Source organism: Homarus americanus, unplaced genomic scaffold (assembly GCF_018991925.1).
Source record: "Homarus americanus isolate GMGI-L3 unplaced genomic scaffold, GMGI_Hamer_2.0 scaffold4060, whole genome shotgun sequence".
Classification (NCBI taxonomy): Eukaryota; Metazoa; Arthropoda; class Malacostraca; order Decapoda; family Nephropidae; genus Homarus; species Homarus americanus.
Window position 1 is genome coordinate 8,786,054 of NW_024746161.1, and position 19,943 is coordinate 8,805,996.

General features: G+C 36.8%; 2 protein-coding genes across 2 annotated transcripts; both read right to left on the bottom strand.

Moving 5' to 3' along the window:
* Positions 1-6,661: 6,661 nt before the first annotated feature.
* LOC121879128 (60S ribosomal protein L19-like) lies at positions 6,662-11,332 on the bottom strand. Its single transcript, XM_042385713.1, has 5 exons — positions 11,263-11,332; positions 9,154-9,260; positions 8,691-8,854; positions 7,123-7,224; positions 6,662-6,897 (listed from the first exon to the last, which is right to left on the bottom strand). Exons 3-5 carry the CDS (start codon positions 8,739-8,741, stop codon positions 6,697-6,699), a joined length of 354 nt encoding a protein of 117 aa, XP_042241647.1. The 5' UTR covers positions 8,742-8,854; positions 9,154-9,260; positions 11,263-11,332; the 3' UTR covers positions 6,662-6,696.
* Positions 11,333-13,044: 1,712 nt separating this feature from the next.
* LOC121878979 (esterase OVCA2-like) lies at positions 13,045-18,822 on the bottom strand. Its single transcript, XM_042385430.1, has 3 exons — positions 18,730-18,822; positions 15,850-16,095; positions 13,045-14,175 (listed from the first exon to the last, which is right to left on the bottom strand). The coding sequence occupies exons 1-3, from the start codon at positions 18,820-18,822 to the stop codon at positions 14,026-14,028; spliced, it is 489 nt and encodes a 162-aa protein (XP_042241364.1). The 3' UTR covers positions 13,045-14,025.
* Positions 18,823-19,943: the final 1,121 nt, after the last annotated feature.

The window sequence follows — 19,943 nt, forward strand, 5'->3', positions numbered from 1 at the left end:
TATTTCACCTTAAGTTAAACCACCTAAACACTATTTGGAGGGTTGACATTAGTTAGCGTTAGGCAGTGGCGTATATACAGTATGTTCATGGAAAGGGGGGGGGGGGGCCAACTCCCGTGAGTCTCAAGATGAGGCTATGTAAAAGGATACCCGTTTCATTTTTCATTCACTTTTTAGCAATCATATTTTATTTACATAACAGTAAAATAAGCAGATATACAGTAGGTTTAATTTGCAGTTGCATTTTGGAAACTGTTATGAAACCAATTATACAGTGTACAGGCAATTGTATTCATGGAACACAAAAGTTCCTTAGCCAAAAATTTTTATACATGTTAAAAGAACACATTTTCTCTTCTAGGATTGTTGAAAAATTAAGTACTTGACAAAGGAGTTAATAGATAGATAGATTGATAGATAGATCTAGATAGATATAGATATAGATAGGGTATTAGCTTACTTGTGAAGAGAGAGAACAGTACTAGTTTACTTGTGGAGAGAGAGAGAGTGTACTAGCATACTTTTGGAGAGAGAGAACAAAGTATCAGCTTACTTTGAAGTCCAAAGCCAAGTAATCTGTTCTTGCCTCCAAATTCATTGAGGACCTCATCACAATTAAGTTCCATTTCTTTGTGGACAAACAGTAAAACTAATCCAATCAGTCTTTGTTCTGACATAGTGGAGAGCAAATACGACTTCAGATACTTTAGGCAGCTGAATGAGAGTTCACTTGTAACAGTTGTCACAGGAAGTGTTGCAAGAATATGTATCAGAGTTTGGATGTTTTGATATGTGCCAAATTCTCTGCAAAATTTTGGTTGGGCAACAGCCGTTTATGGTCTGTCTTTTCCATGTGTTCTGCTCTCTTGCAAACTACTGGCATCAAGGAACTAACTGTAAATCACATCTGCCTCGCTTACTTCCGAGAACATTCTCCTTACACAGAGAGACGGTATCAGGTAGCAGAGCTTCCGAGAGAATTTGCTTAGGCAGCTAAGTAGTAAAACCCTCTTTCAGTTGCAGCGTAACTGTGTCAATGAAAGGCAAAATAAAACGCGCCTGTAATAGGAATAGGAGTATGTTTCATCAGCTGGGGGATTAGACCGTCTGTTGTCTCCCTACACTTCTTGGGGCCTTAATTTCACTCCCACAGTTTTGTTCTGCATTCTCAAATAATCTTCTGAATGTATCAATATTTCTGTACATTTACAACACATCCATACAGTCCTTAACTGTCAAAAGCTTGTACCAGATCCATCTCAACAACTTGCAATTTCTGAGATAGAGGTCTCGTAACATTATAATAGCTGATAGAACCTCCGTAATTACAAGGAAAGAATATGATGTCATACTCTTTAAGAAAGCTGGAGATTTTTCCACCAAAGTTGAGTCCTTTGATGCAGAGAAGCCTTCTAGTGCTGGATACAATGCTTTGAAGATTTGAGTAGACGATTGAGACTCAACCCATATTGTGGGGCGGTGCTTTTTCAGTCTACTATGACAGTCAGAAGAACTCTTGGTTATCATACTTTACAAATGAGCTGAACGCTTGTTTGATTCCCTGAAGAATGTGATTATTTCTCTCATGATAGTACAAACTGAATTTCTCTTACATTTGCTGCGTTCTCTAAGCAAATTTTAACGCAATGAGACAAATAAAAAACTAACAAATCAACTCTGTATTTGCTTTATGTAAGTTATAGCAACAGACCTTTTCCGTTAGTTTACCTTAACTGCTCTCTCACCCTAATGTAGAGGGTTTCCATCGTTAAAGGGAAGAAGTTGCAAAGGAGTGGTGCTAATGGTGAGAAAAAAGGGGAGGGGGCATGGCCCCCCTATATACACCACTGCCGTTAGGGTGGTTAATCTTAATGTGAACTAAGCTAGGGTGGAGATTATTCAGGAGATACAAAATAACCATTCACATTACTCGTTATAAAAAAACAAAACATATCATCACACATTACCTGCACATCGTCAAAGAACCACCGGACCAGAATAGTAAACATCAACTTGTTCTGTGATCATCGAGGCTTGTTCCTATGTGGCTTTTCTGTAAGATTACCAAAAAATTTTACTTTTTTAAAACTAAAGCACTGTACATACTGTATATCATCACTCTCTCAAGCATAAATAAACTAGTGAAAGATATTGTTGTCTTTTCGTACACACCGTAACTATTACATTCATGACATTTTGCTAGACTAGAGTTATGTAACTCAACGCGAATCCGTTGTCGAAAACTGGAAAAATCGATACTTCATAACTTGTCTCTTTAAAAACAATCAAGGAACTGCTTCAACTACTCCCGAGTCCTAGAGTGGAGAGTATGCAATTTTAATGAGGTAAGGTGTGTACTTTAAGAAACAGTATTATAGTGTATGAAACCTTTTAATACATTTTTAATAGTTTTTATTATTTCGTTGAAATATCATTTTGTTATTTTTGTGTATTAATTAATTTTGAAAAGTGTCTAAATAACTTTATGTTCTTATTTGCATTATTATTGGAATGTGACTCGTGTGCTTCATTTTCCACAGGAGTCAGGAGGAAAGTTCGAAACCACTGAATGAATTTACGTAGGAAATGGCCGGTCGTTACTTGAAGAAAATATTGACGAAACAATCACTGATTTATATATAATTTTAGGGAGAACAAACTACAGAACGATATACAGTATACAACATATAAGATGGTAGTATTGTTTTAGTCGTACGATCACAGCTGCTTCTCTAGACGTGTGGACTCGGGTATGTGTGTTCGGGGTGGCAATTTCATATAAGTATTGGCGGTGGGCATTTTTATTTTTATTTCTTTATTATTTACAATTATTTGTAGATTATAATATTTGTAGTTAAGGAATTGTGTGGATGTATAGGAATTTTTGTGTTGTACGTCGATGCTATGTTGTTCAGTGACTGGGGAAGTTGTTCGTGGCTGGAAACTGGTTAAATTCAACAGTGGATGATTATGCTGCCCTTTAGTTTCCCTGTATTGCTCTATGTTGGATACATGTTGAAACTGTTAATTCAATATAGGTTAGGTTTGAACTTAAAAGTTAGACTCATATTAATTACAACTGGCGGCTCCCCAAGAAATAGGGTTTTACAGTCCAAGACTCCATGCACTTGAATTGATAATCATTATAGATAAAGGGTCATTCCTGTCATTACTTGTGTTATAACTGAAGTGATATTGACATTTTCTTTAATAGGCAGAGTTACGAACAGTAGAGTATTGAACAGTACAGTATAGCCAAAAATAATGCAATGGTCAACGGTGGTACATCAGTAACGCGCATAACTCTCACCAATCAATATCAAGGGTTCGAGCCTCCGTCCGGACATACGTGAGAAGGGTGTTATCCAGTGTGACCCTCACTACCAGACACCACAGGTTCCCGGTCCCCGGTTTCCTCCTGGTCACAATTTAGTAGTCTATCTGAGACCAGTTGAATTGTATCATGGTTATTATACTAATATTTGGTCAGCAATCTGTGATTATATACGAGTAGATTCAACCCCAGATAAGTAACGTTCCTGGCTGTGACCACCAAGTCAAATTTACTACTCATCAGCCTATAAATTGTTCAGGTGGTCGCTCTGTTCTTTGTTACGACCTTCATTATTTAGTGTTTGTGCAGGAGGAAACTGAAGTACAAATAGAAAACCTGCCATGTTTAGTAGATTTACTCTGGATAAAAACCCTTCTCACATCTATCCTGGGCCGGGGAGTAAATGAACCCAGATACACGGGTTACCGCTGCACTATGTGAGATTGGAGTTAACGCCAACCCACATATATGAGGACGGTACTCTGATGAATCTATTTACAATTAAACTACAAAATAGAAACAATTCTACTTGACCATAAGTATGACATATTACATTGTACTAGTAACTAAAACCAATTGAGTTGTTTTTTCCACGGCACAGCATTAATGAATCAGTAACACACGAAATCATTGTTTCTGCTTAAAACTGTAATATTGTGAAACATGCCATTCCAATCTCTTATGACTGTAGAGAAGACAGTGTTTTATGTTTGATTGCGTATTCCAAGCAGTACAATATTATGTCTGGCTTAGACAGAACCCAGTCCCTGCAGAGTATAAGGAAAGTTTTACATGGTTGGTTAATTTTACTTATTCTAAAATGTTACCCTCATTGCAGTTGATTTGGAACGTCCAAAAGAGGGCCAAGAGACATGTGCCTGCACTCCGGCACCTCAGGTACCAAGAACTTGCCAACAGAGACGTGACCGACCGCCCAAGCAGCTCACAAGCCGATCAGAAGCAAAGAGGGTAGATTAAAAGTAAAGCTATGTCCGTAAAGGCCATCACGTAAACATAAGATATATTTTTATACTCATAAAACCCCGTCAAACATAATTTTACCTAAGTTCTCCTTTTCACATACTCTTTATGGGTTCATAAAGGAAAACGTAAAATAATATGGTAAACTACTATGATTTAGATCAAACTAATATTAGTCACGTTTGCTTGAGGGTTAATCATTGTATGGTAGTTTGTATGTAAAAGGAGCTTGACATTCGTAACCCAAAGGCGGCTTACTCGTGCTAAATAAAGGCATCCTAGCCATCAGACATACCTTGATGAAGAACAGGGAAGATAAACATGCAGGCAGTTACATGGACCATGGCAAACACATTGTTTTGTGAATGAAAATTAATGCATTTCTGTTATTTGGTTTCTGTTAGTTATCAATGATGTCCTCTTGAGCTGACCTACACAGATCATACCATTGTTGCTAGTAAAAAAATGCCGGAATAATTTATTAGTGAAGCGACTGCAATCCCTTACAAAGACACGAGGTAAATAGAAGAGGTCCTACTCTACTGCAGTTCTATATAATTTCACCACGGACACTCTATTAATTATTGAAATTAAAACACTTTCTATATAAATATTAGAAAAAAGTATTCTAAGCACCAATTCAGTCGATTATCCTGGTGTAAGTTAAAATAAGGAGTTTAAGCTACGTCTCATATCCTCATGCTCTTATAATTAAACCATCACTAAACTATTGATCATAAGCTTCTTGGCTCTGAAACAAAATTCTTGCAGGTCATGATTGGTGTGACTGAACCTTGGGTTGCGGGATTTAGACATGGGAGGTGGTGAGACTGAGGCATGGGTGGTGTGACTGAGGCATGAAAGATGTGATTGAGGCAAGGATGATGTGACAGAGGCATGGGTGGTGACTGAGGCATGAAAGATGTGATTGAGGCAAGGATGATGTGACAGAGGCATGGGTTGTGACTGAAGCATAGGTGGTGTGACTGTGGTATGGGTGATGTGAGTGAGGTATGGGTGACATGACTGAGGCATGGGTGGCGTTACACAAAGGACTAGAGAGAGGGACAAAGATCTAGACAGGGGAACACTGCTTAGGTAGAGGGCACCCCAGCCCTCCTGCCACTCTGGGGGCACCATAGACCATGAACTACCCCTGGAAGTGTCCTTCAGTCACCCTGGGAATGTCAGACCTAGAACCGCTTCTTGGGACACCTCGGACTGCCAGCCACCCCTGTGAACACCCAAGATTGCAGCTGCCCCTGGGTGTATACCATTTGCATTTTGACATTGGATCATAACAGCCATTCCTCTGACCACTCCTAAAAGTGAGATCTTTCTGTAGCTCTTCACAGTCCATTTGGTTTTTAATTTTCCTGAATTACTTGACATCATCCACAAACATAAGGTTCTACTATATTGTTGGAGCCCTATTAGCCTTCCTAAGCACACAGTACATGTAAATTGTATAAATGCTCCAGTCCAAGTAGAATACTGTTAGTATAAAGTACAAATGTATTATGCACTGTACCATTACATACACAGTACTGTTAACACCTATATATATATATACATGTCACTAGAAAAGGTCTGCCAGACTATCATAATATTTACCCCAGCCACAAGTGCAGTTAATATGCCCCAGTATTAACTTACACCTTGAAGTAACTAACAGATAAGAATAAAAATTCTACATGTACATACAGTATATTCTCATCTATCTAGAACTAATCAGCGGCAACAACAAAGTACGGTTATTATCACATTATTGCAATCCATAAGTAACTCATTTTTCCAGGCAAGACCAATTTAAATGGATTTTAAATGGATTTTATTATTCTTATAAAAATGACTTACTAAATTGAAGAATTTTTATATAATTGACTACGATAAATGTTGGCAACGATGTTTGGTCAACGGTTCTTTTTTTACAAAGCTATGCAAGATGCCGAAAAATTTGTAGTACTGTACAGTATACTGTACTAGTACTGTATTCAAGATATTTTTCCCAAATTTCTTTCACATATTTTATATCACTAAATAAATTTACCCTATAATTGTATGTACAGTACAATCATGGTTGAATTTACTTTATTTTTTATTTTTCCAATTCAGACTCGGGTGTTGGTGGGAGGAAGAGGCTGTACGTGTAAGGAGGCGATTCACGCAGGTGCTGCCCATTTTTATAAGAGGAGAGGACTTCTGCTGGTCATTGCTCTCAACCACTTTTCTTTCTTTATAAATGTTCAGTAGCTTTAACCATTAAATTATTTTATAGAACTGCACTTCAATTATTGTTCTACAACTGAAAACATAAAATGGTTACAGGTATGAAAAACAAACTGCTTCCTTTTTTTTTTCTTTACTAAAGGGTACACACATTACTCTGCATCATCTTTGCTCTTTAGAGCATCTGCCTTCCTTATGGCAACACGGTCTTGTCTGCGCTTACGGGCTTCCTTTGCCTTGGATCGGCGTGCTTCTGCCTGGTCACTGAGCATCTTGGCACGAGCATTGTCGGCCTTCTTCTTGTGGATGTACTCCATAAGCACACGCTTATTTTTGAAGACATTACCCTTCACCTGAGAAAAATCATCTTATTAGTACTATAGGTAAAAACAAAAATTAAGCCTACTGTTATATTGTCAAATGCAGTGAGATTCAGATAAAAGGACATTATTATTCAACAATTTCAAGAAAAATAGCACATGGCAAACCAAATCTTTTACCCCCAAATTTAAGGTATTTGCACCAAGCATCAATTCTACACAAAATAAAATTTCACTCGTGCCTTAAACAATGATCACCTTCATGTACAACTCATGATACAGATGCCTGTCAATCTTCTTATTGTCGCGGTACTTTCTCAGCATGCGACGCAGGACAACCATACGGCGAATCCAGAGGATCTAGAAATAAAATTATAAACTACAGGTTATATGGAGAACAAGAAAATTACAACCAATTTTAACAATACTGTGGCTAAGTATGGTATGTGCATTAGTATTCATACAATGGAAGTCGTTACGGAATATTAAAGGAAATTATTTTTCCTGGCTTTTCTTTATCATATTCACAATCTCGTCCACCATGGCCGTCAACCAAGAACACACATCTGTTACATGCTACTGTTGCCTATTTTCCACTTTATATGCCACATACAGTCCTTTGATACTATAATTGGATTACCTGGTCACATGCTCTCAGTAATTGTACTCCCAAATTTTACTAGTCTACATAAATAACCCAGATATTCCTTGGAAACATTCAGTAATTCCAGTGACCCTTTACCAACCCTGAAACTAATCAACTAAAGACAAAGGAATTAAGAATCCTAAATAAAAACAAAAGCTTGAAGAAGTAAGGATAAAGGCCATAATTAGCCACTTATCCCTATCCAATTTCTAATGCAAAACCAATGGATCAGGAAAAAAGGCTGTGTATAATGTTCAAGTAGGAGTTGTACACCAATTCCTGTTCAGCCGATATTGAATTAAAGATCAGAGGAAAAAATGTTTTTAAGACTGCATTAAAAGACCAAATGAAAGAAGGGAAGGTGGTTACTGGGGTTTGAAGAAAAGCTTTGGGAAGGAAATGAATAGGGTAAGAATGCCAAGATAATATAGATACTGTATGGTAATTAAGAATTAAAGATGAAATAATATCACGTAAAAAATACATTGGTCCCTTCATTACGGGGACGCCACTTTTATTCAGCAGAGACGAACCCGAACACATAAGGTTAATGGGAAAGAAGTAAATACAGTACTGAACAGGTACAGATACCATGCAACTGCTACTTAACACATGATAAAGGCAAAATTGGCTGACTGGGATGCTAAAAAGGTGAAAATAAAGTGAGGATGATGTGTAACTAGCTGTGAACTAGCTTACAAATGTTATGGCACCAAGAGAGAATGGAAATGTTAAGGATGGTAGATAAAAATGTGACTTGAGTGAATGGTGTTTGTTGAATCGGGCTATACCAGTGCATGGTAGCATTAACTGTCATGAGAACTGTCGGAAAAGCAGAATATATAGAAACAGATTTTGTGGGAACTCATGTGTATCAAGTGTTTGTATTATGGAGCTTGAGCGAAAAGTTTCCGGAGAAGGATTTTTTTGTGCCCTGGGTAATACAGTACAAGCACCTGGCACAGCACTGAATATAATAAGAGGATGTTACAGCATTAAGTGTGAATGAATGACCACAAGTCTGTGTGTGCATTTGATTACAAGTACCCTGCAATAATAATAATAATAAATGAGGTGGGGGAGAGTGCAAGCACTTTCTACATTTTTTTCTTCACAACTACTGATGCCCAATGAATCTGCTTCCACATTATGTGGTTTGAATTTTTATGGAGTGCCTCACCTTTTGTGGCATACGAGCATTAGCAGTACCCTTCCTCTTGCCAAAGCCCATATGACGACCTTTTTATGTAGCTTCTTGATTCTTGCGGACACGGGCCCGTGAGTGAACATTGTGGGGCTTCTTGATGATCAAACCATCCTTAATCAATTTGCGGATGTTCTGACCTGTAAAAATAAATAATTACATGATTTCATTTAGAGGAATCTGTATAATTAAAATGCTTTAACACCAAATCATTAAGTAAATTCTCCATTCTTAGAAAAGTGGTACAATACAACTCCTAATTTTTCCATTATAAATATTGGACATTATTAACTGGAAACAACAAGGTTTCTGAATATTTAAAAATCTTAGTACACTCTCAAAATTAAAAATGTACTTAAAATAACAAATCAACATGAAAGAGTCAAATTGAGATCTTTTGACTGTTTTGACTGAAAATACATATACTGTATGTACTTACGAGAATTAGCCTGGCCAATCTCCCCTATCTCGTTGGGATCCAACCAAACTTTTTTCTTGCCACATTTCAACACCTCAGAAGCGAGGCGCTTCTGTACCTTGAGCGAACTGTAAATAAAAGTATCCTCTTCAGTACAAGCCCTTGACATAAATGATGTGAAAAATGTTCAGAGTTCCTGAAAAACCAGTTGAGCACAAGAAGCTGTAAGATGGCTGTGGAAGGACATAGAGCTGGAACCCTAATAACACAAGTAATATTTTGCCAGGTATCTATTTCAAGTAGCATAAACACAAGTTGTTTCTACACCAGGTCTCTGCTCTTACCTTCTGCCAACAAATTATATAATTCAACTTACTGTACTGTAATATTTAAGGTTGGGTTTAGTTAGTTTTAATGTTTAAGGAACTTTCAGAATACAACTGATATGGCTGTGTAACTCCAGCACTTTTGCCATCTTTGATCAAATGTGTGGTTTGTATTCGTGTAGCAGTGGCCAGCGTGTTTATTTTATGGTATGGTCAATGCCATGAGCAGCAATGCATGGATCATACATTACAGCAAGAGGCAAAGAGGATGGAAAGGCAGCAGTTTATGAAGGTCCTGACTGTGGAATTAATGAAACTTTGGGCACAACAGCGGCTCTCGCCCAGAACTGTCAAGAACCTTGATTGGCATCATGTGCCGCATGTGTGAACCTTCCAAAGACAGGAAATCGAAGAAACTGTGCACCAGCTGCCAGCGCCACATCTGCCCTCTCCACAGCATGCTCATCTGCTTTGACTGCCAGTAAATGCAGTCCTATCCTGCTCGGATATTATAAGAACTTTATCTATATCCCTTTATTGATTCCTTTCACCCACTTAAATACTTCAATCATATCTCCCCGCACTCTTCGTCTTTCTAGGGAATACAAGTTTAGTTTCTTTAACCTATCTTGATATGGAAGGTTTCTAAGTCCCGGAATCATTTTCGTCATTCTTCGCTGCACCGACTCCAGTGAATTGATATCCATTCTATAATAAGGGCACCAGAACTGAACCGCATAATCGAGGTGCACCTAGTGATTTACTTCCTTTCCATCTTTTGTCTGTAACCATAAGCATACCAGACCGTCCAGTTTGTTTTTTATTGCGAGTTTTACTCAAACCTGACCGCCATTTTGATGCAAATTAGCGATTTACACAAGAAATGAAGGTCAGATTTGGGTAAAACACAATATAATACACGCAAAAAAAGCTGTTCTTGTATCAAAACCTGAGGACAGCCTACGGATGATTATTTACCCTTCCATTTACGTGTTAAGTATCAAGAAAATATCTCCAGAAATTTGGGTTCAATTCCATAATTATTTCTGGTGTTAACTGTTTCCTCCAACTTTACCCATTACAGGTATATACATGCAAAATTAAACATAAAAGATGAGGCGGCATTAAATCATATCACCTGATGGGTCCGACTAATTACCCAAATGAACCCAAATGTAGCCGCAATGAAGTCAAATAATGGTCCTACATGAATAAATCGGACTGCCAATCACTTCTCGACTAGTATTTGGTGTCACAGTCACAAAAAAATTGGAAAACTTAATTGAATCTGAGTTAATAGATAAAGTGCATGTACCGAGATGACCGAGTAGCTGTTAACCTTAATCACTAACCCATGCACCAACTATTCACTACACAATATCCCAAAAGCTAGCTTAGGCATAGTGGTGTCCAAATATTCACCTTCTAAACTACAAGACACCTAACTGCTACAGGTACTAATGAATAATTATACCACTCTCACTTCTACTCTAAAGGGCTAACTTCATACTTATACAATCAACAAAAGCCACCACGACTATATCCTACCAATTAACACTCTCTAATCCAGTGACAACAGTATTATGTATAAATATCCTGGGGACAGCATGGCGGCCCTCACTACAACAAGCATCAGCGTGTATAACTATCATCCACTTCACTCACTAATATCACACCAAACTCCATCACTTTCACATTATATCTCAAAGCTCTGTTAATTGCTCCTATATAAAACAATTGATGTTACCAATAAACTAAAATAATGTAGAAATATATAATAAAATGCTGTGTTTACGGTCCTCACCTCATCGTGGTACTTGCTGAAGAGAAGAGGGATATGACGTCACGGCGAAAGGAGTTCAGACAAGAAATTTCATTGGTTAATATGTACCTAATATATAACTAATTCGAAAGATCTCATTGAAATAAAATATAAAAATAAATAATTCTGTGAAGTTAATATTTTATTTATTTAGTTATTTTTCGAAGCTGTGAATTCATTGTTATGAGCCAAAGTTGTCAATGTTAAAAATATATTAAAAGTAGAACTGCTTATTATTATATTTCTCATTTGATACAAACTAACCAAAATCAGTGTTAATATTCTAAATAAAACTATAATTAGAATCATTAGGATATTTTTTGTAGTCTACTTTAAAAAAAATTCTTTGAAATTATATTTGTGGTATAATTCCAACATTACTATTACCTGAATTCCAGCTCGGTCTTGATGTTATTACCACATGTTTTGCAACAGACACAGTTATTCATTTATTCATTGATTTAAGCATATTTACCACTGAGTAAAAAATCCGTGATGTTTCTAAAAATAAAATTACTTCTTGGTTTCTGTCCGGAGCAAACATGCCCCACCTAGGGTGTCAGTAGCACAGTATACTCAAACTGATTTTTTTTTGGGGGGGGGGGTGGGTGGGTGTTGAAGCCTCTAAATAACCATTTATACCATTTTAAGAGTGAAATATCATTATTTGTGACATTTAAGACTCGAGGCCAGTGTAAAAAACAGTAAATGCTTAGAAGGTTAATGAAACATCACAAAACTGCATCATTATTGAAATCAGACCAAAATGTGCATAATTACTTACTATACACACCACAATAAACTAGTCATATTTTATTTTGAGAAAAGTCTCAGGTTTTACTGTTATTCGTTCATTTGTATTACCTAGTTGCTGCTTTTGCTTTCATAGGGAAGGAGCTTCTTTGAGATTGGAATTTGTAATCTGAAAGGGTTTTTGTTTTTCATTACCATTGCAAAAATATGCTTTTCCGCAATTGAGTGTAGTATTGCAAAAAACAGCTGTGCCTTTTGATTGAGAATAGGGAACCGAGGGCTGCCATCTACATTGTTCCTGGTGGAAATACTGTAGGTCCCCCAAACAACATCAGTGGAGTGCAGGCTGGATTTTCTTGAATTTACAGTGTCCTCAACATACTATATTGCAGCCTTTTTTCAGGGCGAATCCAGGAATATCAAAAGGGTGGCGGGGGTCAAGAAGCTGTGGGTGGGGGCATGACGAGCACAGTGAGTCCAACCAGCTGGGGTTTTGGGGGCACGCTGAAGCTCTTTTTTTAATCTGACCAATATCATGGGCATTTAAAGGCCATTTTGAAGTCATGCACACTTGATATTAGGAGATATTCTGAAGTCAATAGTAAATACATTTTACAACACAAAAATGCCTCAGTACAATACAGCATTAAAGAAAAAGTATTAGAATTTTCTGGTGAAAAGAGGGTCCTGGACCCCCAGGACCCCCTGGATCTGCCCTTGTTCTTCACACATCTGCTAGTGCAGTACAGTAAATCAATTTCCTCTAGTAACTGGTATGAAATTAACTCATCCTTAAGTACAGTACTTAAATTTTTGATGAAGCATTGGTAACAGGAAGAGGAAATGGATATTGTACCAGGCAATCACATCATTAAAGTTGAGACAGTTCAGCATTCTTGAGCACAAGGTCATCTTGTGGCAAGTGGCTTTCTGCATAATTAAATGCTTCCACATAAAGGATCTGACATAATGATAGAACTGCTCGATCCTGTTTGTTATATCCATCTTTGATTAATTTCTGGAGTAAATTTTTGGTTGTGAAGCCAATGTCCAGCTGCCTATTAGTCTTCTTGGCCATGTCATCATCAAGGTCTATCAACTTTACTCCTATTTCTTTCACAATACACTATTGAGATCCAGAAACCAGCCATCAAGAGTTCTCAAAAAGTCGAGCGATACATCATGCAAGACTGAAATCAGTGGGTTTGTCTTTGTTGTCTTCTAATTTGTGCCATATTCTATATACTTGCTCTAATAAATGTGCACAAATGGGTTTGATAGTAATTCACTGACTTTGTTCTTAGTGGTAATAATTTGCAGTGCAGGAGTAGTTATCATGTGATGTACAGTCTTGTTCAAGATCCTTCGAACACTGCCGGAGACAGCCGGCAACTCAAGGCCATTTGTTTACTATAGTACGTAGTAAAAATTATGAATAAATGTAAAAGTGATCGGTGATTGGTTACTTAGTTCCTCATTGCTTAACTTAACGGTTGGGCTTCATTTTTTTATATCATATTATACTACGATCATAGTAAACATACGGCCTCAAGTTGCCAGCTGTCTCCAGCAGTGTTCGAAGAATCTTGAACGAGACTGTACCCTCTGCAGCATTAACATGTATGGATGATCAAGGATATGAAAAGTATAGATTTTAATTGTGGAAGTGCCAGAATCTAAACAGGTTTGTCCAGATGGAGGCTAAAGACTTTTGACTTGCAGCACTACAAGAGAACACAACACATCACAATACCCAATTCTCCTTGGACTGATGACAGGCTATAAATTACATTTCAATAAACAAAACATTTGCTTTGAAAGTTTATTCATTGCAAAAAAATATGGACATCTTTAAAACGTTAAGTCTTTGATAAATAATAATTAAAATCTCCAAATTTGAAAACTTATCAGAATGTCAGTGCCCCAAATATAAAGCAGAGATGAAGTCTTTGGTATCACTTGAGCAGTGATTCTTAAGATTATATTATCACTTCAAACATCACATAACTGTCTCATATTTTCCAGAAACTGAACATAAGTAGTCTTCTGTGCTGCCGTTGCTGGAATAAAGTGACCACCAGGATGTACAAGAGTGTATGGTTCATCAAATAACTGAAGGAGGTCTTCACTCATACTGATCACCTGACAAGAAAAAAATTACATTTATGTTAATTACGAGACATTCATAGTTTACAAAATCTTACAAATGCATGGAGCAAAATTTGGATTGAGGTATTTATACTTATACATTAAAATGTGCTGTAAAAATAGGGTACAGTATTGACTTAATGAAGGACTGAAGCATGTAAACTGAGATGCCAGCAACATTGAACACCATAGTTGTAATGTACAATTATACAGCAACAGGACATATTATTCATGTTAATAATATAACTAATGCAGATACAGTTCCTCAGTTGCATTTATGGCCAATGAAATGTCTTGGTCAAGAGTTCATCCCCAAAATAACCCATTACATCTTGTAAACTACCCATGCCATAAAGGAGGTTTTATTATTCTAAATTTTAGATTTAGTAAATTCAAAGTCTGTCCTGAGAGAAGGGATAGAATATAGGTCACTACAGTCAGCTCTGAACTATAAATGTAGGAATGATCCTGAAAACATATTTTCTCCCAGGTCCTGTAGCCAGGTGGCTGCCTACTGGAAGATCAAGTCTCCAGACTATTTCCCATAACACAAGCTGTGGGTTGATTTGTTAACTCATTTGGCTATACCAGCCACTCTTTGTTCCTCATCACACCACTTGCCTGAAAAAGGGCAGATATAGTATATTCCTTCTCGGTACAGGATACCTTCTTTGAGTCATATTTGTCCAATCTACACACAACACCAAGACTACTGTCCACCATACAGAACAGTATTGGATTTCAAAATCCATTCACCATTTTCTAATTCAGCAGAGCATTTCTTCTAAAGTGATACTGAGGCACAAGCTATATATTAAAGGTTAATCTTGACATACATACAACTTGAAAACCAGTTCCGCAATCTATTTGCTGGCATGAAAATTAACGAGGAAATTCAAAATCCTATCACATCATTAAACAAGGCAACCAGATGACCCACCAGTAGGTCTCCTTACCTTAAATGAAAACAGATCACCTTTAGCAAAACCTGAATATTTACATCAAAACATCTTTAATTTGTAACAGTCCCAACACAATTTGTCTCTGTGTTGTTATTTTAAACACAGGATTACTATTTCCCAGGCATGAATGATGGGATTTAAGTGTGGTGATGAAAACTGAGTAACCAGTGGTCTTGTTTTCTATTTTGGGAAGAGAGGAATGTGAATGAATGGGAGGGATGGCAGTTAGTTCATTTGGACAAATGCTCAGTATACCCATACTTCAAAATTGCTCCTTTGGTAGGGGAGATAACAAGGATCCAGGAAAGATAAAAAGACACCAACATGTCATACTTAAAATACAATCCCATCTGAGAACTTTCCTACAACAATAATAAATATATTTCATCAAAGCTAAACTTGAAACAGATGACTCATCATTCCCATAGATTTTCAGTCTATAGGCTCTGGGTGAAATTTCATCATACTCTTTTTTTTCTGGCCAAACAAGGAGACTCACAATCCACCACAAAAATTCTGGCCAGTGATATCAATACAAAATGGCATCAACACACATCTCTATGGAAAAATGAACTTGTTCTTGTATTTTGACAGTGAATTTTCAAAGGTTTTATGCATTATGACATTCCTTTAAAGGTGAGATCTTTAAGTGAGTCTGATTAATAACTAAACCTATGCAGTAATAAGCAACTATTACAATACATACCTGATCAGTTTCACCAAAGATGTGAAGAGAGGGTAATGTGATTCTCTTGGAGTATAAATGTTGGTGTGGTGATGATCCGGATCTAAAGGCTGATGCAAATATTGCAAACTTGAATGAGAATGGCAGTTTGCCCTGCTGCTGTAGTCCACACAACAGTCCTAGCATGGCTGCACCTTGACTAAAGCCCAATATCCCATCAAAGGGACCAGAATCCTTAAAGCAGGACTCGACTGCTTTCAGAGATTCCTGAAAAAGACTTAATAAACTGTATTGTGTTATAATAGGAAAAGATAAATGAGGGACTTATATGGAATCCCATTTAATAACTGAGGGTCAAGAGATTAGACCAATGAGATCCCAGAGCATTTTAAAGTATCCATCTATGTGGTGGTTGCCTCTTCATTCAGCAAAGATAATCGGTCAGGAATTAATGCTTCTAACAATCACTGCACCACTAAATAACCCCTAGCAATAACTGTGGGCTCTTGACTATAACATGCGATTTCACATAATCTCTTTATTTGTCAATATTCCTTCATGATCAATGAGACATAGAACCATCTAAAGAATGGGAGGTAAAGATCATGTGTCAAGAGAATTACGGCATGCACCACAACTAGGATGCTTGGCAGAACTTTCTTTTCAGGGGAATGCTAAAATCCTTTAAACACCTGTATGTGTCTCTTATGAAGAATTCTAGTTCTGAGGGCTTAAATTGACAGTACAGGTACCGGGTATGTATTCCTTTTTTTTTTTGTAAAGTGGATCACATTTTCTCATAGACTCCAATTATGAAACCTGAGATACTGTATGTTCCTTTTAAAAAAATCTCCCAAAACACCTTAAAATGCCATAAAACATGTTTTTCATGACATTATGCTGAACAGATACTACACAATGATTATAAGGCAATAACAATTCTGTACAGGTATACCTCGCTAACCGACGCATATAGGAGACTGTGAAAAGTTATTGGTTAATGAATCAATGGTTAATCCCATAAGAATATAGCAAATTCAGGGGGTTAGGGACTGGCCAACCCCCAAAAAACTCTGTAGCATTTCCAAACATGTGGCTAACAATATATTTTTGAGGTAACATTTGTACTCAAGATTTGCGCTAAGTGATATGATACATGTAATATTTGTAAAGAAGGCTTGACTATGAATCCAACAATGCCACATGTTCCATCGAGGGGTGGAACACTATACTGTACCTGTGGGCAACTATACATCATACATGTTGTCAAATAATTTACTTACCTCAAACCCTTTTGCACAGTTAGTCTCATCCTGAGCTTTAAAAAAATCATCTGGTCGGCTAAACCACCACCCACAACCACCATCTTTGTCTTGGGTCCCTCAACTGGCGGCACTGACACTGGTGAAGTTATGAAGACAACTTCAGCATGTTTTTTCAACTGCTTCCTGTATAAGCAGTTATCAAAAATATGCATAAATAAATAGGTTATCTAGTACAGGTATACATGTACAATATATAAAAATAATCAAGCTGTTTTTCTTTTTTATAGAATATCCCTACAACATCAACAATTTTTAAGGTTAAATAAGTACAGTACACTGGATGCTAATTATCTACATTTAAAAATACAGTAACCATGCAGATTACGAGTTTACTACTGTACTTAAATTAAAGAAAAAGATCACTACACTTGTTTCTCTCTCCGTCTTCCCCAAATATTGCAAAGAAAGCAATCTAGTTTGTAACAAATAAGTGTATAAGTGTGTGTGTGTGTGTGTGTGTGTGTGTGGTGTGTGTGTGTGTGTGTGTGTGTAACTGTGTGTGTGTGTGTGTGTAACTGTGTGTGTGTGTGTGTGTGTAACTGTGTGTGTGTGTGTGTGTGTGTAACTGTGTGTGTGTAATAATAATAAAAATAAACGGTTTATTAATAGAATTGCAACCGGTGGCTGTGTGTGTGTGATTAAAGCAAATAATTAGTGTACAGTACTGTATCCAAAGACAAATATTCTATCACAGTACATAAAGGTTATTGTAAGTGCAACTATTTCTAAGTATTATTTACATTCCATTCTCATCCAGTATTGTACATACAGTATGTATATCCATACATGTTCATTGAGCTTCAGAACAACAATATAGAAGCAACAAGTTCACTAAGCTTCACAACAATAAAATGGATGCAATAATTTCTCTAAGCTTCACAATAATTATATCACTGCAGCTGGTTCACTGAGCTTCACAACAATAACAAGAGTACAGTACTGTACTGTATGAGCAAGTGTCAAAATTAAAAAGCACTACAACAGTTAATGCTCTTATACTGTAATGAGAATGACAAAAAGTCTAAATTTCACCAACCACTTGAATATTTTACAGTACAATACTGTACATCAATTAATTTATTCAGTAAAGAGATTCATCTGCAGGACTCATCGGTACATTCTTCCACTTTCATGCATTACTCTCATTCACAGGGTAATCCTTTCATGACCCTGGTATAATCCACTCATCATCAAAACTACTGATACACAGTACAGTACTGTATATAGGTGGGTCTCAATAGAAAACTAGACTATTACTGTGAAGATATGAGAAGACAGTGATGAAGTTAAAGTATATGTGTGAGGTGACAGCAAGAATGAGAAGAAGACAGAGAATAAGAGAAGAAGGAAGAGTGGAGGAGGCCCTCCTTAGGAACGTATATGGTAGGCATGGAAGAGTGAGCAACCTGGAGGGGAACCTAAACACATCATCCCTTAAGTTTAGAAGGAAACAATGTACTGTGTGTGTGTGTACATATGGTGTGTATGTGTGGGTGCATGCATACATTTTGTGTGTGTGTGTTGAGTATGGATGAGACCATAAGAAAACCTTGTTGAAAGGACCCAACTACAGTACCTCAGAGCTCCTGTCTTTCTCGAAGCTGCTTCCAGTTTGTCTATAACCATGAAGGCACAGCAGTCTTAGAGGTCTTTCTATGCTTGTAGTCATTATTTGTCCAACTGAATTTTGCAATGCTCTGAAACATAAATATTTTCATTACCATATGAATCATTGTAAACTTAAAAAACAACAAAGCCCTTGCTACTATTACTAAAAAAAAATTACATTTATAAAACTGTAACCTGGTCATTTATGAGATATTTGTGAGGCATGAAAAAAAGTTGTCTTCTAAACAAGAATTATCCATACATTGTATTAGTCTTTTTCTCAAATCAAAATTAATGTCCCTTAAAAGATCTCCAAAGTGGGTAAGGCTTTGAAGATGAGGGAAAATGTGGGGTTAAAACACAAAAAAACAACAACAATAGAACCTTCAAGAACCTAAGCTAACATTTTCTAACTTATAATATAACCTATTTAAACAAAATTCTGATCTTATTTATGTGATGGATGAACAATCACTGTTTCTGTGAACCTGGTTTCATATGCTGCAGATCGTGCTTATGTTTAGTAACTTATCTGAGCATGACCAAGATGCAACAATATTGATGGTTTCAAATTTACTAAACACATTTTCACGGAGTTTATATTCATATCTCTTTCAAGTGAACTTCACATGATCTGCTTTGACCAATCAGAGGACAATTCAAATCTCTAAGGAGATTTAAGCATGGACAAAAATTTTATATATCAGTATTCATTTGCGTTAAGGCTCCCTTGTGATCAAAACACAGAAACCCTTTTGTCGGCTGTTTACCATTGTCATTTAACACAGGATATTGCACAGTATACTCCCACAGCCTACATGCACCATATACCTACAGTGTCTATATTCATGCTGAACTGTTTAGTTATATAATTTACAAACATGCTTATCCAATTGTAAACCTGTATGACAACTTCACTGAATATGCTGTACAATATACTTGTATATTATTATTACCCCTTCCTAGGTCAAGGAAGGTTAGTTCAGGTGTACAAAGGTTTATTTTTTTTTTGTGTGTTTTAAGTTTTTAACCCCACGTTTTCCCCCATCTTCAAAGCCCTGACCACTTTGAGGGATTAATTGTCAGTGCTTGTGTGTAAGTGGACATATCTCCATAAAAAGCATTATCCCCCAAAAATAAGGGACATATTCTTTCAAATCAAACACAAGAAAAACTATTTTT

Coding starts and splice junctions, on each gene's coding strand:
- LOC121879128 (XM_042385713.1), bottom strand. CDS start 8,741: ATGGGCTTTGGCAAGAGGAAGGGTACTGCTAATGCTCGTATGCCACAA. Junction 7,225..8,690: donor ATGCTCGTATGCCACAAAAG/GTGAGGCACTCC, acceptor TTTTATTTCTAG/ATCCTCTGGATTCGCCGTAT. Junction 6,898..7,122: donor ATCATGAGTTGTACATGAAG/GTGATCATTGTT, acceptor GATTTTTCTCAG/GTGAAGGGTAATGTCTTCAA.
- LOC121878979 (XM_042385430.1), bottom strand. CDS start 18,822: ATGACTACAAGCATAGAAAGACCTCTAAGACTGCTGTGCCTTCATGGT. Junction 16,096..18,729: donor AGAAAGACAGGAGCTCTGAG/GTACTGTAGTTG, acceptor AGTCTTTTTCAG/GAATCTCTGAAAGCAGTCGA. Junction 14,176..15,849: donor TCTTTGGTGAAACTGATCAG/GTATGTATTGTA, acceptor TTTTCTTGTCAG/GTGATCAGTATGAGTGAAGA.